General features: G+C 36.2%; 1 protein-coding gene across 3 annotated transcripts in view; it reads right to left on the bottom strand.

The window, feature by feature from the left end:
- The window catches only part of DICER1 (dicer 1, ribonuclease III), a 61,608-nt gene that overhangs the window by 27,433 nt on the left and 11,799 nt on the right, over nucleotides 1-22,376 (bottom strand). Inside the window, exons 2-10 of one of the 3 annotated variants that reach the window (XM_082832555.1) lie at nucleotides 17,734-17,797; nucleotides 16,343-16,443; nucleotides 12,268-12,456; nucleotides 11,459-11,621; nucleotides 10,345-10,475; nucleotides 9,295-9,429; nucleotides 8,692-8,852; nucleotides 6,667-6,835; nucleotides 4,897-5,369 (exon numbers count right to left, since the gene is read on the bottom strand). In XM_082832555.1, coding sequence (XP_082688681.1) covers nucleotides 4,897-5,369; nucleotides 6,667-6,835; nucleotides 8,692-8,852; nucleotides 9,295-9,429; nucleotides 10,345-10,475; nucleotides 11,459-11,621; nucleotides 12,268-12,411 — 1,376 coding nt within the window. In that variant the 5' untranslated portion in view covers nucleotides 12,412-12,456; nucleotides 16,343-16,443; nucleotides 17,734-17,797. The remainder of the gene's footprint in view (nucleotides 1-4,896; nucleotides 5,370-6,666; nucleotides 6,836-8,691; nucleotides 8,853-9,294; nucleotides 9,430-10,344; nucleotides 10,476-11,458; nucleotides 11,622-12,267; nucleotides 12,457-16,342; nucleotides 16,444-17,733; nucleotides 17,798-22,376) is intronic. The other 2 variants (XM_082832556.1, XM_082832557.1) reach the window with 2 other exon arrangements.

Raw genomic sequence — 22,376 nt, 5'->3', positions numbered from 1 at the left:
CATTACAAGGGTGCAGAAGGTTAACAGTTAGTGTTGCCATTACAGCTATTTTGGAAATATCCACATTCAAAAACTCAGCACACAGGATAAATGGTTCCACACCTGACCTAAGCGATTCCATATGGTTCTTCTGAAGTCATACAACACAGTATAAATTCCTAATAGAAAATTGCATTTTTAAGTCAAACCATTCTTTTTTTTTTCCCCCAATAAGTACATGAAACAGGCTAATATCAAAGCCCTGGAAGAAACCTTGAAGGGCCATCTAGAATATCTTCCTGCCTCCAAATCAGTAAAACACTTGTGTGTCTAGGTTAGTTTGAGAGTCTGCTCTATAGTTTAAGTACTTAAAAAGTTCAAAATCAGAAACTTCTTTAATATGTTCCAAGATCCGTTTAGTTATTATAAACTTATGATGTCAGTAACAGAAAACAGTGCTACATGCAAACAGCATGCCCCTAAATCTAAAATATGAAATTAATTATCTTAGAAATAATATATACTTCCAAATTTTAGTTTATGTAAATTAGCATCAATGTGAACATAACAGAGGTTTAAAAAAATGCATTTCAAGTTACTCCTAATTAGGTATACAATGTATTTTAATTTGCCTAAAAAAATAAATCTGGTAGACTTCAACTAGCTGAGAAACAGAAGCACTACAAGTACATTTATTTCTCCTTAATCAGACTCTCACCAGTATGCCGGGAAGAGAAGAAACAATGTGCACATTAATAATAAAAAAAAAGTCTCTTATAAGCAATAGCTGAATTCTATATACCTATGCTGACAATGTTTAAAGAGAAAAATTTCTCTATCAGATAAATTTAAGAAATCCCTGCAAAGTTATGGGCTTCCAGAGAAACAAAACAAGGTCTACTGTTGTCAGGGAGCTTGTTACTGAGTAACACACACTGCCTAGAGATCTCACAGTACCACAGAATTGCTGGGACAGAGTCTTATTTGTTTCTTTAAATTTTATACTGAGTTTATGTGAGTTGTTCCACAAGCAAGCTGTTTGATAAAGAATGCTGTTCTCTAGTGCACAGAGTTTCTCAAACAATCTATAGCAAAGAACCGGTTATTTTTTTCCTAATTTCAAACTCACCCGAAACCAAAATTTTTGTAAAATTCCACGAAAATTAACTACTAAGAAAATGTAACTTTAAAAGCATTAAAATTCAACGGCCAATTGTTTAACATTCAGCAGACATAAAAAACTAAGAGTTTATGAATATAACTGTATGACATTCAGAGGACATAACTTACTCTTAAAACTAAGAGTTTATGCTTACCCTCAATCTCTGTACCTCACTCAACGCAGCTGGCACAGACCCACAGGTCACAGTGCATGTGTGTGTGTGCATACAGCCGCCCCAAGTACAATGTCAGGTGGTAAGACTGCCATTTCTATATACAGTGTCTCTTATTAACAACCCAGTAAGAGAGGGAGGTATTATTACTATTTTATAGATGAAGATGCTGAGACTTTAAAAAGGTAAATAACTTGCACAAAACATACACCTATAAAGTGAGTAGAAATAAAAGGAACCAGGGCTCCTTGGAGAAGTGGCTGATCCTATGCAAGAAAAATACAAGATGAGCCTGGAACATCTTGTAGTGCCAGAAAGTAAGGAAGTGTTCAAAAAACAAAAGGATGAGGGCATGTCAAAGGGACACAGGAGCTAACCTCAAACAGCCCCCAACGGCCCAGGGTGGAACAACTTATACAAAAAAAAAAAAAAAAAAACTAGTATCAGATTATAACCGAAGTATAAAATAAACAAACACGAGTTCATAATGATAAAAGAACATGATTCAACAAATATAAACAGATAAATAGGATAAAAGAGACACACTTTCCTTACAGAAGAATTTCTGTAACATACATATATAAGCCCCTCTCCAGGAATGAAACTGAATCCCTCCCTCCCCAGAATAAACTAGATTTGGTGACTTGCTTCCAAAGAATTAAGTAAGAAAAGAGAAAAACAATAACTTTACCGTGGAGAAAACTGGCAAACGCAATCATAATCACATGATGAAGTTTAACATCACCAGTGATGCTCTGTGTTAATACCATGAATCCCTCTGAGACGAAGTGACCAGAAGGGCACTTCACGTCTGTAGTATTCTTCCAAATCCTAAAACCCAGTCTAATCCTGAGAAAAACATCAGACAAATTCAAACTGAGAGGCCTTCTACAAAATATCTGATCAAAAAAAAAAAAAAAAATATCTGATCAGTACTCCTCAAGACTATCAAAGTCATCAAAAACAAGGAAAGAAGACGCTGTAACAGACCAAAGGAAATTAGGGAAATATAACAACTAAATGAACTCTGGTACACCTTGGATTAAAAAGAGGACATTAATAGGGATTTCCCTGGTGGTCCAGTGGGTAAGACTCTGCGCTCCCAATGCAGGGGCCTGGGTTCAATCCCTGGTCAGGGAACTAGATCCCACATGCATGCCGCAACTAAAGATCCTGCATGCCGCAACAAAGATCCCGTGTGCCGCAGCTAAGACCCAGTGCAGCCAAAATAAATAAATAAATAAATATATATATATATTTTTTTAAAAGAGGACATTAATGGAAAAACTGGTGAAAGTCACACAATACTAGTAAATTACACACTGAAAAGAGCTCTAGACTTGGAGAGTGGAAACCACTTTCTGCCACTTGATACTTGCATTACTTTAGGAGGTCACAAACTGAGTGTTATTTTCCTCATCTATGATATAGTAAAAACATCTACCTTCTTCCCTCATGGACTGTCCTGAAATTTTAAAAAATATATAAAGGTAAATTATAAATGATAAGGCCCTAAACACAAAAGGCAAAAGAAAAACTATAAACAGAAGACTGTACACATACTACATTATCTATAGAAGTAGCTGTGATTTATTTTTTTAATTAGGAGAATAGAAAACTGCCTGTGTATTACAATAGCTTGTACTCCCATTAAGCTGTTCACTGAAGAAGGGTTTTTCCTCCCATTAAACTGATGGAAGGAAAGAATCTGGATTTCAGGAAGTTTTTCTAAGCTTATTAAAAAGCTTACCGGGACAAGACCTCTATTGTATATTTAATTAGCTGCCCATAAAGCCAAGCCTCAAACCGCTCCTGATTCATCATCCAACACTGAATTCCAGCCACATTTTATGAAAGTTGATCACAACTAATCTGATCCTCAGAGTCAACAGGAAGTAACATTGACTTCTGATAAACCTTTTCAGGCTAATATTCCTGCAGTGAAAGCAAGTACATCTCTACACTTAAAAACGCATGCAGAAAAGCGGGGAAAGGAAGAAAATGAACCCCGACTTCTCTCCAAGCCCCAGAAAATTTATTTAATTCTTAAACCATCCTGTATAGGGGCAGGGAGTACGTCTATAACTCGGCTTACAACTGTGCCAACGCTAAACTTTTCTGACCCCCAAAATGCCTTTCCCCCATTCTAAGAAACAACCCGAACAGATACGCACTCCCTGGACTGTCTCCTGGCAGCCTTCCCACTGGAAAGCACTGGTTTGTAGTGTTCTGTCATACCCAAGGGCATTATGATTACACAAAGAACTGAAAACTAGGAGGCAGAGTATCAGGATTCTAGAGTTGTCTCTGCCACTGACTGGCAATTTAACTCAGAGCAAATCACTTTTCCTCCTGAGGCCTTTCTCTTTTTTATAAAAGTAAGTGGCTTGGATTAGATAGTCAGTGAAGTCCCTTTCCAACCTTAAACTTCTGATTCCAATGTAATTCCCTACCTGAAGTTACTTTACCTCCTATTCATCACAAGGATCAGGCCCAATGACTATGAAAATTACCAGACCGAAAACCGCCAGATGACTTCCCCAGAGTCCAATTTCTCGTTATTCAAGTAAGTTCTCGAGGCCCCCAAACAGTCAGAGCAGTTTGGAAAAAAAAAAAAAAAAAAAATCCCAAATTACCTCAGGAAACAAAGCTTAATTTCTCCTCAGAGATCAATACTTGCAGAAAAGGCTCTTAGGGATCAACTTTGGCCAATTAATGGATCTTGTAGAAAAGTAGATTGAAGTGCAAAATAAGGACCCTTTTTGGCCCTTGTAAACAGTAGAGCATCCATCCACAAGTCAAAAGAACCATACAGTAAGTGACCATTTGACACAAATCTGAAGTGTAGCTCCTCAGCTGGCTGGGTCTATATTCAGGAAAAATACACTTCTATTGAAGAAGGGGGTAGGGTGGGAATTCACAACCTAATTGGCATTCGCTGTCACCTTTGCCAATATCCTCTGAATTCCTCCCTAACATTTTTATTTTCCTCTGATTCAGAAAATTTTAATATGTAGTCTATGAACCAATCCAAATTTCAAATCCAGCTGCTGAAAACTTTTCACTGCAAACGTGCCAACTTGAATCGACATTTGGTAAGGAAAAAAGCTAACACAGAAAAATTAGCCACAGTAACACCCTGATAAAATTTATCTTTAAGATTTACCTGAAGGAGAAAGCTTGGTGTGAAATGCTCAACACAATGCCTAACACATCATAGTCACAGGTTAGTAAATATCTAACTGAATCTAACAATTAATATAAAACAAGGAATGCTTTACTGTAATGTAACAATTTTTCTACACTTGCACTGTATTTTAATGGATTAGAAAAGATTAGCACCCTTTAGGGGAAAAAAACCTCAGTCATATCAAATCTAGCCTTCGGGGAAAGCTACTGTATATATAAACATCCTGTCAATCCCAGTATAGCGTAACACATGAGTTACGGGGATGGTGCCAAAAGTACAGGACACTTACATAAAAGCCTTCTGGTAGCTCTTAAAGCTATTACAACATATCACTTCACAAAACAAAAAGCTGCCTGTTCTACTATGGAAAAAATGTTAATCTTAGAGATTTACCTGTTTAAGACAACTGCTGTATATCTTCTTTCCACAAAAATAATTCCACACAAAATATTGGTAAATGGAGAAGGAAAATTTGTCTCTGGCTTTTCTTTTTCTTCAATTTCTTCATCCTCCTCATCATCCTCAGAATCACTCCAAGACACGTAATTATCCTGATTCCTATTATTATACCACTCAACGCTTTCAAACTGCTGTCGCTCATACGGTTTATATTTGCGTAAGATTTCAAGCAGTTTTATTACTTTCGGAGTTACAAATTTCAGGTCAAGTGAGGCAGGTGAGAAGTGCTCTTCACATAGTGCATGGATTTTCCTTAGGAAAGTGTCTGTAAACAATAGAAATTTCCTGTGCAGCTCCTCTTGTTCGTGTTTGATATATTTCTGTAGTTCTCTTACCATCATTCCAGCTACTTTATCTGCACACCAGGGTCCCAGAACTACCAATACCGCACGACAGTCTGAGAGTATCTACAAAACAATGTAAAGGCCCAAATGCTAAACAATAATCATGTAGTTATTTTCATATGGAGTTTAACTGGGATTTAAGTTGTCTTTAGTCTGCCCCTTCAAAATAAATTTACCCCTCTAATATAAACACTGAGGTTAATTCCCCAAGGTTAGGGGGAAGGGCCAATGGTCTTTTCAAGCTCTACTTTTTCATATATATGCCCAGAACCATCCTTTTGTTTTCCCCCAGCGAAAATAATCAAATAAGAGAAATTAAAAGATGCAATTGTATACAGTTAATAAAGCAATTTTAGAACTGTGATTAGTTTGAAGTACAACTGAGTCATTTACTTCTAGGTAAATATGCAAAGAACTATGTAGCAGAATATACATATATATGTACGTGCAAATGCAACAGAGTATGTAATTTTATTTTAGGTATCAAAGAAAAACAAAACAATTTTCCTTGAACTTTATCTATGCCCAGAGTGCCACATCTTACAAGCCGAGCTCAGAGCAGAATGTAAATCCGTATTAAAGCTAAAAACTGAGGGACTGCCAGTTCTGCAGGCAAGTAAAAGACACACTGGGTTGAACATGGACTTAATGAGAAGACAAGTGTTGAGCAGAGCCTGGGCACTGCTGCTCTAGAAGAAAACCAGCAGGAGAGAATTAAGACTTAGATTCAGTACAGTGCTACCGTTCACAACTGGCTGCAAAGTCCTGGGACAATGGTTCTCAAGTTTTAATGGCAACGGGGTAACTGAAGGGCTTGTCAAATCTCAGACTGCTGGACCCCACCCACAGAGCTTCAAATTCAGCAGGTCAAGGGTGGGGCCTGTCATCTGCATGTCTAAAAAGTTCCAGAGGGAAGCTGCTCATCTAGGGCCCACACTTTGAAGGCCACCGTCCTAAGGAATTGCTTCTCAAAGCTGCACTGTTCAGGGATGAGGAGCTCATATCCAGTCACATACAAAGAAAGAGCCGAAGAATTCATTCAGCCCGGGGGTTTGATCAGGAACTAATTCATCTGACCAAGGAAAAAAAAAAAAAAAACTGGACTCACTTCTTATACTTAAATAATCATGACATCTCCTTAAACCAGAGAGGTCTATATTTAATAATATAACTGTCTGTCGGGTAATAGTACACTCAACCCAATGCGATACATTCAACGAAAAATGTCCAGAGATAAGAAGGTAAGGCCTTAAACTAAAATGTATATAAAACAGCCTCATTAGAAGAATATTCATTTCAACATTAAAAATAAATAGAAGCCTTTTATTATACTCCCCATACTTACTTTGTATACGCTTACCTGTTTAGAAATTAAAGTAGAATCTCTTTCTTTTGAATGTACAGATATGTTACAGTCATTGATAAAATTAAGTGCTTCTTCTAATTCCATCAGCAGTCTTTCATAAAGCCCACTTCTGTCAGTAAATGGTCCACAGTCTACCACAATCTCACATGGCTGAGAAGTATATCTTTAATATCAGAAACAAAAGTTGTCAATACACAATACACAAATTCCCTCCAGCATTACAATCCATTATGTATCTAAACCAAAAAAGAAACTTCCTATTTTCACTTGGAATAACAAGCAGGCTCACAACAAGCATTCCTACAGTGGTGCTCCTTCTATCCGTACTGTGTTTGCCTGTTAGGTCTCAATACGAATTTTGTTACTGCATTATTATCCCAGGTTTTTCATTTGGTTTTTTAGGTTTAGCCTTTCATCTTTTGCCCCCTTAGGCATCATCCAGAATGAGAAACAATGTTAGTCAAAATACTCAAGAAACTCAATAATGATGATTTCTCAGAAGCAGAAATAGGGAAGGGGGAGGGGAGAAGATCATAGAGAGGAAGTGTTACCATTAAATTTATCCATTTCCACACTATTTGAAAACGTTTAGCATTTGCAAATGTCAACTTTATTTTTAATGTGTTTTTAACATATCTTCATAAGGAAACCTCCCCCAAATTTCAATTACATTATCATTCATGTAATTGGATCTTTCATGACTTTCATAATACAACAACCAGAACAACACACAAAATCCTAAAAGCACATATAATAATTAATTAAGGAAAAGAAACACAATAAAAACATATTTAAATACTACAGTTTTCATTATTCCCAAAGAGAATTTTTAAGAGTCACATTTTGAGAATTAGGTAATGCCAGACTCAATAGATTACTTACCAGTTTTACCCAAACACTCTAATACCACTGCTTCTCCTAAAGACTTCAAGTAGTACAGGCCTACCAATCTAATTCAGGTCAGATAAAAGCAAAAGTACAGCCTTTCACTTCTACATCACAGACTGTCTTAGCTCAGGAAAATCAGAAAACAGCATGTCCTTAAGGCCATGAGATTTGTATTTCACCTTACATTTGGATTCGTAAGTTTTATGAATCTACAAGTTACCTTTTCACCTCACTCCACAAAGAGAACTCTTTCCAAAATCCTACTAAATGACAGGTACACCACAAGGTGTTTTCCATGCCATCAAAGAATCCCTTGAAACCACTAATGCCATTTTACAGGCTCAGGAACAATAAATGACTCACTTGAAGTCACATGGCTTACAATTAGTGGAGCCAGTACTCAAAACCCATGTGTGACTTAACTTCATAACCTGAGAAATAAGTCATCTCTATTATAACTGTTCTAAGAACCACTGCTTGGTAATCTTTAACCTTGTTAAAGGCTATATCTAATAAGGGTATTTTAATATGAATTGAATTAGTTATATTTATTTAAAAACCTCATTTATATAGGCTCACTTCCACCAACTTAGATCAAAAAGGCTGTTTGTGTCTGCACGTTTTAATGAAACTCGAAATAGCAACCCCTTCGAAAAGAGACAAACCTCAAAGTCATAAACATCTTCTCAGAAATTCACACCCACTTTCAAAACTAGAGGGTGTTTCCTATTATTTTAAAGCAGGTTGTAAAATATTGAATCCTGTAAATAAATAAATGCTCTTTCAAAGCATCATGTGGGACACGTGGGTCAAAACAACGAAGTGTCCACACTTGCAGAAAAGGACGCCGATTTCCTGAGTTCCCCAGTCCTCGTCAACACCAGCAAACAGGATGGGCCCGCGCTTATGCAGCATTTCCTCTTAAGGCAGAAACACCTCCGTTACTCTCTGTGGAAATAACGTCAGATTCTTGCATTCGAAGATGACTGTCCTGATAAGGAATTCTTAGCCTTGCTCTTTCCTTTTAATAGCCATTTGTTCTCTTAGAGACTATCTGCAAGGCACTGAGACTGAAGGCCTAAAACTGTCATAGCAGGTCTCATTAAAGCCAAGTCAATACGAAGTGCATACCTGTCTAAGACCACCAAGTCAGTTGCAGTTTCAGCATTACTCTTAAGAATTTTCTCCAGTTTCTGAATCTTTTCTTCCAATTCCTCTGGATCACATTTCCCATTTAAAATGGAAGCAGTTAGTCCCAAAATACGAGGACATGATGGACAATTTTCACAGAGCTAACAAAACAGAAGATACTGACAGTAAGGGATTCATTTTGCAAGGCCCTAACCAAAGAGGCAGCATCCTATAAAACATGTCAAGAAGACCTAACAAATACTAAAATTATCACTTATAGAATTACTGTAGCTTGTTTAAAAGATCAGTTTATCAAAAAGGAACATGGATTATGAATTCACTTATGATAGAGCATATAATTTATTGATTTATATTATGTTTAAATTTTTATTATAGATTTAGAACTTGTTATAAATTTATTACAGTTTAATATTATAGGTTATAGATTTAAATGAACATTAATTTAATATTCATTCATTCATTCCTACACTGGAACCAAGTTCCCCAAACTGGTAACTAATACTGCTTTTGATCTATAAAAACATTGCTTATACTCAGTAATTTGACCTGCATTATTAAGACTGATAAAATCTAAAATCTTACCTTCATAATTTCTCGGTAGGGGTGGTCTAGGATTGCAAGATGACACTCATCGAACACCAAAAGGTTAATGTCTGATAGTGATAAGTAACCATTTTTCAAAACATTCAAGGCGACATAGCAAGTCATAACGAGAACCTAAAATAAAACTGCTATCAATATACAACACATGCCATTCACCTGCCTGGACACACTTCTATGAAATCAGATTATGGAACCACTGTATTTCAGGTGAAGATTAAGACACTCATCAGTAAAAATTAAAACCCAAATCCTCAACGTATGGAAGCTCGTACTTGAGAACCACGGTGTAAAATTAGGAAAACGTGGAAAGAGACAAGAAAGAAAATTTTGATAATGGAGATGTTTTTATGATAAATCTACTAAATCTCCTTCAGGTTTTTAGGTTCCTAGAGCCATAATTTTGATTGATAAGACCTATCAGTTTTATCACAGTTTTTCCCCATCAAACTGACAAGGTTTTCTGGAAGCAGACAGGGGCTTATCATTCTGTGGATTTTAAGTGCTTTACTAATGAGGGCTTTACCCCAATATGTAAGACATACTAGCAAACTGGGGACTGCTTAGGTTAGTTAGGAAGCATCTCTTAACCACTTCAGATCCAACACACGAAAGGCCCTCAACACAAGCTGGCTACATGGAAACGTCTACGAGGAAGTCTTCCACCAAAGACGCTAAGATCTCAACCAAGAAACGTCTCCAGTTTCAAGACATTTAACTCAAGAATAAACTTTGTAAAAGCAAGTTATCTGCAAGATGGAAATAGGTCATAGGAATTTGTGTTTTTCAAGCAAGTAAATCATACTGTAAAAGCTGTTTCTTTTCTATCGCATAAGAGCAATACATGTCAGTAATTTACCTGGCTTTAGGATGAGATTACAGTAAGAAAACGCATGAGGGCTAGCTTCTAGGCTGACAAAGTACAGAAAAGTAGAGTTTTCAAACCTAATTCAGACAACCAAGGCTACAGATCATCTTATAAACCAAGGACTTGCACAGATTTATTAAGTGAAAATTCTCTACAAGTCTTACCTGGTGCTTAGTAAACTCTTGGTTCCATTTCTCTTTTGTCCAAGATGCACTTACTTCCAGGTTTGAGTACTCCCCAACCTTGAGATCTGAGTGAGTTCTGACAGCTGACACTTGTTGAGCAACCTGGTTTGCTGATTACAAATATAATATGCCGTGTAAATATGAGAACTCTTCCCTAAATGGCTCTCTGGACTACTAACAGTTAAACAGTTACGGAAATCCTTATTATTATATATTACACCTAACCACCAATTTTTTAGATAGCCAATTTAAAATCATATTTTCACAGTAATCTCCAAAACACACTTATTAGACTCACCACCCCACCCTCTGTCATTCACTTCAGAGAGCTTTATACCACCTTCCTTCTTTAAAGGTGATTTTTCCCCAATCTAAGAATATAATTTCTAGGTTGGAATGGCAACTACTCCAGATCCACCCTTCCTGTTTTCTTCAATAAAATCAGACTGTATCACCAAGAAATAAGACAGACTAATATGTATTTAAAGCACATGAGAACATCACATGCTGAGACAATCTAAAAAAAAAAAAAAAGAAGAGGAGTGACATGGTTATATTAGTACCCAAGCAGTTTATGTTCACATTTTATACTTTTTAGTTTAATATCTAATCCCAAACACATAAAAACCAGTACTTTAAACTCTTACTGAATATCTAACTTTTAAGTTAAGCATCTAACTTTCTTTCTACAACTGGTATAGCAAGATCATAAATCAAAATTACCTATTTCATAATCAAGCACCTTTTGATACACTGTGTGAAGCTAAAACATCAAAAACAAAAATAACTACTTAGATCAGATTATATTCCGAAAGTAATCCTTCAAAAAAAATGCAGAATCGGAATTAAATGCAATTACGTTTTAGAAAAAAGCTGAAGTTTAACACCTATGAAGTAAGATGACTAACATTTAAGAGAAATACTATAAAGTTAAGAAATAAGACAGAATGATATTTCTGCTTCAACAAACGTTATTCATCAACCTCTCTATACTTTCAAGAGTTTAACTTAATACCCACAGAAAAAATCTCCTTAACCATAAAATCTCATCCAGTTTTCCTCCACACAATTTGATAAAATAATTTTTTATTACCAGAGTTGACCAAGAACACCGTCCTTTTGCCATTTCTGTTGAAGTCTCCCCTGATCTGATAGGACAGCTCTTTAGTGAGTAGTACTGCAATAAACGTCTTCCCTGAGCCAGTGTTTAAACAGACTATGGTATTATGATCCAGAGCTGCTTCAAGCAGTTCAACCTAGAAATACAGTGGGAAAAAAAGATTACACACTTCTTATCCAAGTACAGAATTTAGAAAATTGGATTTGTTTTAATTCAGAAAATTTCACTGTTTTCTAAAATCTTCCTCCAACAAATCTGCCCCTTCAAAAAGCATACGTTCTACATCTTTATATAAGAATAATAATCAGAGGCATTAAAATACCGGTTACACATAGCTGTGCTGTGTAAATGTGTTGAAATGGCATTTACAATTTCTTTAAGAATTATTTTCACAGGGACAGAAAACTTCTCTAGAATAATATGAACTGAAATGACTATAACCATGGTTCTTCTGCCAGTCCAAGGTTGTTCAAACCAATCTCAATTCCTACCCAGATCATGAGGACAGACACACCCAAATAGATACTAAGGAACAGTGAAGTTTTCACAGGGGAAAAAAAAAAAAAGAAAAAGAAATTTCACCAATAAAACTATCAAATCAATTACCCAGCAGATGTTAGAAAAGAAAAGGACTATTAAGAAAAAAAGTATCTGGAATGAGAAAATTAATCAGAAGAAGAAAGCTTGAAAAGGTAAAGGAGTTTTATATAAGTTGTGTCAACTGTATGCTAATTTATTCCATTTTAGTGAAAATGCTCCAGTATTAGTGTTCTCATTAGTACCTGATATTTTCTTGGCGTATAAATGTTATCATGAATTGCTTCTTGTTGCCATGGCAGTCCAAAGAAAGGACCCATTGGTGAGGAAGCAGGGGTCATGAGCTGCAGGCCTGCCATGCTGAGGGGTTGCAAAGCAGGGCTTTTCATTCATCCAGTGTTTCTTTCATTGCATTTTTGTTCTAGCACAGCTTACTACAAAAGGGAAAAAGAATACCATTACACAACCATGCAGGGTTAAAAACAAAAGAAAGCACGGAAACAAGAGGAACATCAGAATATCATTCCTATGGGCCTTTTCAAACTCTTCATAATTGTTTTAGCTTTTTCGTGATCTAAGAGGATCGTTTTAAAAGTCAAGCATTCTGTACTCGCCAACCCAGCAATTCTACACCTAGAAACCTGTCTAAAAGAATTAGGCAGCTGCACAAAGAGGTAAACACATGAATATTTATTGCTGCATTATTACTTAAGAACAAGAAATAACCTTAAAATGAATTAATCAAAAATTAGCTAAGTAAAGTATGGTCTAGTCTTAAAATAGAATACTATAAATCCATAAGACAGATCTGTATTTACTGACACAGAACTGTGTCCATAATATACCTTTAAGAGAAAATATGTACAGTATCGATGCCCTTTAAAATACGTGTATATATACAAAACATGTAAATACGTACATAAATATATTTCAAACATTCTTTGTAAATTCTATGATGCTACTATTGATAAAATAATGAGAAAAATGTATGGAAGGCACTTCGCACTGTGCCTGCACACAGGAAGGATTCAAATGCCTGCCAATATTTGGTCATTTTATCAAAGGACCATAAACACAGAAGGTCATTCTTCTCAACTGACAACCTATCACAACTGCACAGCTGCTCAACTATTTACATATGTATCTTTAAAATTATTCATATCCTAGATAAATTAAAACAAGGCAACACCATTCTGTGAAATAAAAGTTATTTCATGGTATCTAAGCACTCTTCTATATTGCATATATTCTTCCCCAAAGATAAAAATGATTATGTAAAATGAGAAAATAATAATTCAGTCTTTTTAAAATTCCTAACCTGCAGATAGAGGGTTAGGGTTTCAAATCTCTACGTGAAAGTCCATCATCAGCAGAATTTACCTGCCTTGTAGAAGGGAATTTTCTCCCTTGTACTACTTTGCAGTGTTCATTGTTATTACTCTATGACACTGGAAAGAAAGAATCCCCACTCTTTGTTCCTTGACAACAAAAACTCTGAATCTCTTGACATGTTAAATTTATAACCATTGTACAACACAGTGACTTAAATCGTTGCAGCTAATCCAACAAGAAGTCTCAAGAGTAGAGTCTCTTTTATGCATAGGTATAATACCAAATTCTGATTTCAGAGCTCAATTCAGTTGACAAGAATTCAACATCCAGCTAATACAAGGAGGATCTCAAGTAAATGGTAAAGGGGCAAATGGCTGCAGGGCCAAGGACCTCAGCAAGGCAGGCGTGTCCGTGGACCAGACAGCACAACCATTCTCATTATCCCTCTCAGAGGAAGATGGCAAGCACAGCATTCCAGAGTACATTATGAAAAACTACCAAGTCATTATTTTGCCTGGGTCAAGCAGAACTATGTCTTTCATGAGAAATAATGTGCTCACCCTCTACTGAATCAAAGTCCCAACAGCCTTTCCTTTTACCCCTTTTACACTCAGCATTCACTTCTCCCAATTCTACAGGCCCACAGGATAAACACCCTCAGGTTGATCATTCAAGCTTCTTAACGCCGCTGCAGAGAACCTGAAGCGGAAGGCTATTTTACCTAACTTCCTAAGATCCAGCAGGTCACGCTGAAGGCCCAAGAGATTTGCAGGCACTTCCCACCTGCCTACCATTCTTGGGATGTCTCTACGGTCCTCCTTATCCACGGGTTCCACACCCGCAGGTCGAATCTATCCTTGGTTGGACGAATCCAAAGATACGGAGGGCCAACTGTACTATGCCAGGGACGTGAGCATCCATGGATTTGGGCATCTGCAGGGGACCTGGAACCAATTCCCGTGGGTACTGAAGGACAACTGTACTTCTCCTTCCTTACTCCAGGCTGCTTACTGGTAGGATGACTTATCATTGTTAAGCCTGACACCTCACTTTTCACCCAACCCAAATGTTAATCCAAGACCAAACAAAGACATGGTGGAAGGGATCAGGAAAGAAGCCTAAATCCTGGTGGTGGATGGAAATTTTAAAAGGAGAAAAGAGGGCAGCAGTGTAAATCCCCAAACACACTTCTTCCACCTCCAGAAACCATGTACAGCAGGAACCCTCCTTCCTATCACTGTCATCATTTCTTTTCATGTAGACAACATTAATAATAATGACAGTGCCAGAAAACAGTCTAAAAAGTAAATGAATGTTCTATTTTTAGAACAGTCTAAAAAATAGCCTAAAAATACTCTATTTATAAATATTTAGTTAAAAATTTATTATAGACTATATAAAGTAGTTTAAAAATAAAGCCTATTTTTAGAATAGTCTAAAAAATAGAAGAATGTTCCTTTTTTACTGTTGTTGTTCCATTTTCTTAAGGGGGAACTATATTCTTCAAAATTATCAGTATCAGTACAAAGAAAAACTATGAAAATGTTCCCGATTAAAGAAGACTCTAGAGACATGACAACTAAACGCAGTAACTGACCTCAGACTGGATCCTTTCCTGAGAGCAATGCCATAAAGACCATTACAGAGTCCACTGATAAGGCTGTAGATACAGCAGTGTTACATTCACTGAGTTGATAACCGCACCATGACTATGTAGGGGAGCATCCTTATTCTTGACAAATACATAGTGAAATATTTAGGAGTAAAAGGGTCATGTCGTATGCAACTTATTCTCAAATGGTTCAGAAGAAGAAACTACACGTAGATATACAGAGAGAGAATGGGTGCAACTGATAAAGCAAATGGGGCAAAATAGGTAAAGCACATATTCTTTGTCCTAATCTTATTTTCTGTCCGTTTGAAATTACTTCCAAATAAAGAGTTTTAAAAAGTAAATAAATAAATATTACCCATTAGACTAGGATCTCCTTGAGTACAAGAGCTGTATGTCTCACACATATTCCTACCACCTACTGAACCAAATCACACCCCAGACATGGCAAACAAAAAATACAGGTTCGTAAAATGCAAATATTGTCCATGTGCGTGACATAAAGACCTTCAAACAGTTTCCATTTGCCTTTTATAACTCACATCACATCGCATAGGTTCACAGAGACACATACATACACGGCTTATTCTTTTACTGGCACACTGGCAAACATGCTCCACGAGAACTAGATGTGTGTCTCATTCTTTGCAGCTCTTATTACCTGGTATAATGTACCATATGTACATTTAAATAAATATCTGATGAACTGAATCAGAGATTCATGAATGTCCACACAATACCATACAGAACAGAATCATAGTTCAAAAGTTATTTCTACAGTATTTGGTTTGGAAATCCATACCCGCACCACTCCTACTCACCCTGAAGGGTGGATACAAGACAGAGAATTTGCAGGGAAATGGAGGACGGCAATTGAACCCACCCCGTTACATTTCCAGAAAGTCACAATATTTAAATTAATTTTCATTCATTTAGTACACAGTGACTGGCCCCAGCGATACACTATCTATTTGAAGAAAGCAAATCCAACATTAAAACACTCAACAAGTAATCCAATAATGTGAAAACTGAAAAACCTATAATTTGGCCAATTTTTACTTTCTTTGGCATGTTTAAACAGATTTTTTTTTCTTAACTTGGTCTTAATGAAAAGCTCTGAATCCCTGCTGGTAAGTGAAAGTTCTATAGTTTCACAGATTAACTGACTATGGTTAACTGCTTCAGCAGAGCCAACAGAGTAATCCACATGACTATTTTCCAATCACAGATTTCAAATTTCTGGTCAAACAATTAACACTCATGAAAGCTGTGAGGTTGTTTCATAGCTTTTATATGGTTCATTTAGAAATAACTTAGTAAAACACATGAATAAAAACTCTCTTCCTCTTTCCACATACGATAAAGCCCAGATTTACCGTCTTAATGTTTGAGATCTCTGTGTTGCTGTTGTCTGAACTGCATTTTGACATTGTGATAGCAGTTTATTGGAAAATCACAGCATACCCAAGCTTCTGCTCTAAAAATAAATGCAAAAATAGCCAAGTTTAAGACTCCTGTACTTAAACTAAATATAAACGCATCTACAAGAAAGCCTTATGGATATGAAAAGCTGAATAAAAGGCCATTACTTTGGATTAAAATTTAAACAAAAGACATCTGGGTTATTTTAGGATACTAAGTCTTATTCTAAAACAAAGAACAAGAGAATGAGCTATAACAATAGCATGCCTAATTCCCAGAGACTGGGGTGGGGCGTGGGCTGTCTTGAGAAAAGTTAGAGGAAAGATTTAAAAATGAATGCAAGGAAATCAAACAAAGTACATAAATTCTGAAGACAGTGATTAGGGAAATGGAAAAAATAAATAAATAAAAGGACAGAGATGTGTCATTTCCTAAGTTCATACATACAAAAGAAGTAAAGAAGATCACCAGAAGAGTACCTGGCTGAGTAATCCAAATCACCCGGCAGCAAGTTTTCACTACAAGTATGAAATCTATCAGCAATTTCAACTTCTCAAAGGAAATTAAAAATACGAACTCAAAGAACAATTTAATCTAATGATAAACTCTTTTATAAAATTCATTTATGAATAAAAATTTAAGAACACAGTTCAACAATGTCAATACTGTGGAGAAATTTAAATTTAGGGGTGGTCCTAAATAATCCTAAGAGATTATAAATCAAAATCAAAATTATAAGTCAAAAAATAAGGAAGCGTAGGGCTTCCCTGGTGGCGCAGTGGTTGAGACTCTGCCTGCTAATGCAGGGGACACGGGCTCAAGCCCTGGTCTGGGAGGATCCCACATGCCGTGGAGCAACTAGGCCCATGAGCCACAACTACTGAGCCTGCACGTCTGGAGCCTGTGCTCCGCAACAAGAGAGGCCGCGACAGTGAGAGGCCCGCGCACTGTGATGAAGAGTGGCCCCCGCTTGCCCCAACTAGAGAAAGCCCTCGCACAGAAACGAAGACCCAACACAGCCAAAAATAAATAAAATAAATTAATAAAAAAATAAATGAGGAAGCATAAAGTACTGAGGTGAAAAGCTCGATTTAATCAACAAATGTTGCTTTTTTTAGATCTGATACCAGATTTCATTTATGCTCCTTAACTGCAATGCTTCTACTACCGCAAGCTCAGGAAAAACAAATTGGCAGTGGTTTCTCTTCACTTATTTGTGTCTAGTCTAGTCTAGTGCGTGCATGGAGGGTAAACTTGCTCATTTCATACACAAATTGGTTTCGCTAATAAGGTAACAAAGCAGAATGGGGAAACCTTAACACTACTTTAGTATGTACATATTTACCTCAAAATGCTGATTCTAAGTTCTTTCAGTTTCCAAGTCTGTATTAATTCATACCCTAGGTAACCTAAAAGCAATCAGAGAGAATATTTTAGAACATACAACTCATTTTTAAAAAACAACTTTAAGAAATTTCCTACTTGACAAACTTTTCTGATATTTATCTTATCAGAATAAGATCTCTGATAAAAACAATTTTTGTATTTATCTATTGGGAATCAAGAAAACAGTAAATGTATGAAAGGGCTGTCCTTTAAAAATTAGTATTTATTATGTTCTATTACAATTGGGAATTTTTAAGAGTTGTTAGTACAATCCAATTAGATACAAGGAGAATTCCTGGAAGTAAATTACATTTCCCCCCCAGTAAAATCTGGCTTTAAAAATACTAAAAGAGGGCTCCCCTGGTGGCGCAGTGGTTGAGAGTCCGCCTGCCGATGCAGGGGACACGGGTTCGTGCCCCGGTCCGGAAAGATGCCACATGCCACAGAGCGGCTGGGCCCGTGAGCCATGGCTGCTGAGCCTGCGCGTCCGGAGCCTGTGCTCCGCAACGGGAGAGGCCACAACAGTGAGAGGCCCGCGTACCGCAAAAAAAATAAAATAAAAAAATACTAAAAGACTACAGTAAGTCAGTACCATGCTTTACATGAACTTATAACCCCTTACTCTCCTAATGAGTAAGTTCGTGTTTTCAAAAACTATCTCATGCTTTGACTTTTAATTCCGTTCTGTACTGCCACCTAGTATGATGCAAATGCAATACACCAACCTGGCCTGATGTGTCACACTCGACATCTTTCCAATTCATATTCACCTCTTTTCTAGAAACACCGTAGCCAAAATAATAAGCTGATAATCCTTTAAAACTTAATGCAACTCCACTATTACAAAATTATTGTTGAGTTATCCAACTTACTTCCCTAGACAATTCTGTATAGAGATAAATTAGAAAGTTAACATGCCAAGTACAATGACAACTTATGTTCATACTACGGAGCCAACAGGTCAAGTTTTCTAATTTTAATTGATGACTACAATTTAAATTACATACATGACTCATGTTTGATAGGTCCCTTTAAGATAACTCTGAAAAAGACATGCCACATACCAGATGCTCAGTCAAGTTCTAGTATAAACCAACAAACTTAACCTAATCAAGCATCTAGATCCCATATATGGCTGTACTCTTTCAGACAAAGGCTTGTAACAACAGACAGCTAACCCTCCTAGTTTGAAGTCTAAAGGCATCTAGAGCTTCCTGGTGCATATTTTCAAAATTGGTAACAGAAAACTTCCAACTCATTCATTTTATTATGTGTCACAGATTCTGATACTACTAACTTTACAAATATTACTGTCCAGATTTCATTCCTACTCTCATGAAGCCCAAAATGCGCAACTACCATGAAGTTCCATAGTGAACAAAAGAACACACCCACACAACATCAATACTGTGACATTAAAACACTGTCAAAAATACTCCTGGAAGCTAACAGATAAAACTAAAAAACGTCTGAAGAGCTTTCAGTCTCTAATACAGTAACAAATATGCTATGGAGATCCAAGACATTAACTTTAACTCCAGCCAAAGCCTAAATGCTAAGAGCATCCTTGGCGATGGATATAAAATAACAAGTTTATAATACAGGTTGCTGACGTAAGGACAAATTAAAAATAAGCGGTTCAATTCTCCCACTTGAAAATAAAGGAAAGAGACTCTTTCCCCTCCTTTTTTTTTTCAGAACTTCTTTTTCAGTCCTTTTGTGCTGTACTTGAATCTTTATAAAAGCCAAATAAGCCTCTAGCCAGTCTCACTTCTCAGGAATGTTTCCTTAAGATATGTCATCACCAAGAAAGATAATGCCCAATCTCCCAGTTTCCTAGGATGGCCTAATTTGGCAACTGACTCCAAATTGCAAAACCTACCACCAGTCATAAAGATACGAGAAAAGTAGCAATTTTATCTTGAAAACATGGGTGTAAAGTGTTGTAACCACTTAGCTATACAAAAGAATAAGGTTTCTGTCTTTGCAATCTCTTTAGTGGATAGCCTGAGATACACATCACATTCTAGTTTAATGCTTACTCAATAAAAATTCTTCCTTCCCTTCTACATTTTTGCAGAGATTTTTCTGGGTTGAGAGGAGATTTTGTTTTTAATTATATTTCCCCAACATTAGCTTTAAAGAAAAAAAAATAGTCCAATTCTCAAAAAGTATTCACGCCAAATAAAATCCACTTCTTGAAACTTGAAACAGTAGAAAAATCCTAAAATATACTGCTCAACTGCACTGGAGAGAGCAGTTTTAAAAATGAAAATAGAACTTAAGTACGCAAACACCTCCTCTTGTTCCTAAAAAGGAATCTGCACACAAGAAGGATCCAAGGTATTTACAAATAACTCCAAACAACCTCCCTTTTCTAAATTGAAGTTAGAGGAGAAAGAGAGGAGGCTGTTTTAAGTTAATTCCTAAGTCAAGCCAATGCTCTCATTTCTTAATATTTTGGAATATAGTCATTCCCTCCTCACCGAGGCCCTCTGATGTGGGAGGGACACTGGGTAAGGCCACTGCGGATGTAGAAAGCAGTCTTTTCTCTTTCTTTCTTTTTAAGTATCTTTCATTTAAAATAATCTGAATGCTAGCAGAGTCCAGTGTCAGGAAGACCAAGGTTTATCAGACTCTACTACCTCTCTCTAAGGTTGTTTCCTTGCCTATAAAATAGAGCACCTATTATGACGATTAAGTAATTAAACACATAATAACCTTGGTAGAGCAAAAGTCCTTGCACAGAAAATGTTCAAAAAAAGATAGTTTTAAAGAAACCACACTACCATCTCTATCTACAACCACTACTGTCATACAATTCTTAAGACTTTAAGGAACTCCTTAAAGAACCTAAAATGTTGTATCAATCTTAAGATTCAATATAAAAAAATTATTCTCATACAAAGTTAAAGTACTATACAAGATTTTATACAGTATTTTTAATCAGATGAACCTGAAAAACCACACTACCTAGTCATTATGAATTTCCAGTACGATGAAAGTCAAACAAATTTAAATCACAAAACATGGTATATAATGTAAAATAAAATTAAACACCTTTGTGTCCACTAGTCCTCTTTAAAGGCAAAAACCAAAAAATACTACGTGCTACTTCTGTTTGGCTCCCCAGACATCACTGCAAACATGACTGAACTATTTCTTAGGCAATGAAGTGGTACACAGCTGGGCAAGTAACCGTCGTCATCATCATCATCACCATCAGACAAGTTTTGAAAATATAAAATGCAAGAAAAGAGAAAACAAAAAGATAGGAAACATCCAAAATACCCATTGTACATAAATATTTCAAGGATTTATCAACTATTATTTGGTGAATATAGATTATGAAATGACTAAGGTCAAACCAAAGAGTGACAGACCAAAGAGAAAAGGGATAATAATTTCAAAAATTTAAACACTGGAATTTTTAGTCTTAGGTAGTTAAATACACAGCACAAAAGAAATATTTCCATTTTCACTTTTGTCATATCTGTCATTATTAATTAGAAATCCTTGCATATAAATCTAGCTTACAACATTAACACAAACTACATTCAAATATGCACCCTTCAGCATTACCATTTATAATAGCAAAAAAAGTCCCTCCCACCTCCCCCAAAAACTCTAAATGTCTAACAATGAGTGAGGGAATGGTTTGGTAAACCATGGATGGCTCACTTTATATGAACTACAGTTCAACTGAGCTATTAAAATGATGACAGTTTATAATAAACAAAAATGCTTATGTTATGGGATTCAATGAAAAAACTTTTATTTGCAGGAAGATCTGATTGTGTCCTCAAGTTAAAAACTAAAGAAAAGAAGAAAGGGAGGAATGGAGGGAAAGAAAATTGCACCCAAAATTGAGGCTGGGATTACTACCATAAGTAATTTCCTTCTCCTTAAAACTTTTCTGCATTTTAAAATCCCCTACAATTTGAACACTTTATTACTTTCAGAATTAAACACACTCTTAAACTGAGGATGAAGACAATAAAGATATATGACTCTGTCTTAAGTATTGGGGGAAAAAACTCCCTTCTTAAGCCACTGAATGTGGTAAAATTTACCCCAGTTTCTATAACTTAAACCACAAATTCACCAGCCTTCTTTTCCTGCACTACTCTATGAACCAAACAAATTTCTGCATTTCTCTAAAATCTGTAGCATAAACATATTATATTTACATTTCCATGTAATTATGCCTAAAATGGGATTTGTCCAAAATTGAAGTTGAATACAGGTCAAATACCATTTTAACAAATTCCATCCACCAAAATCTCCATATAGAAAGTCACTCTAGGCTGCCAGCCAATGGCCCACCTACTTGGAATACTTCTTAAAAAGACAACATTCCAACACATCAAAATGGCACAGATACCCGCCCCTGCCCTTCAAGTCACCTATAATGACCTTACTTTGCAATTTTGTTTTCAGAAAGGTAAATATTTAATACATCACTAGCTTCCAAGGTGAGTTTTAAGGTTAATGTTTGATTCCAAGTTTCTGTACTTTACTCAAAAATATTGTTCAACAAGTGCTAGAATGTTACTCAATTCTACCTTTTACAACACATAAGAACATCCACGAGGGAAAAGG

Source organism: Leucopleurus acutus (genome assembly GCF_964270905.1).
Source record: "Leucopleurus acutus genome assembly, chromosome: 1".
Classification (NCBI taxonomy): domain Eukaryota; kingdom Metazoa; phylum Chordata; class Mammalia; order Artiodactyla; family Delphinidae; genus Leucopleurus; species Leucopleurus acutus.
Note: the sequence above shows the minus strand (reverse complement) of the source record. Positions and strands in the feature narration are given on the sequence as shown.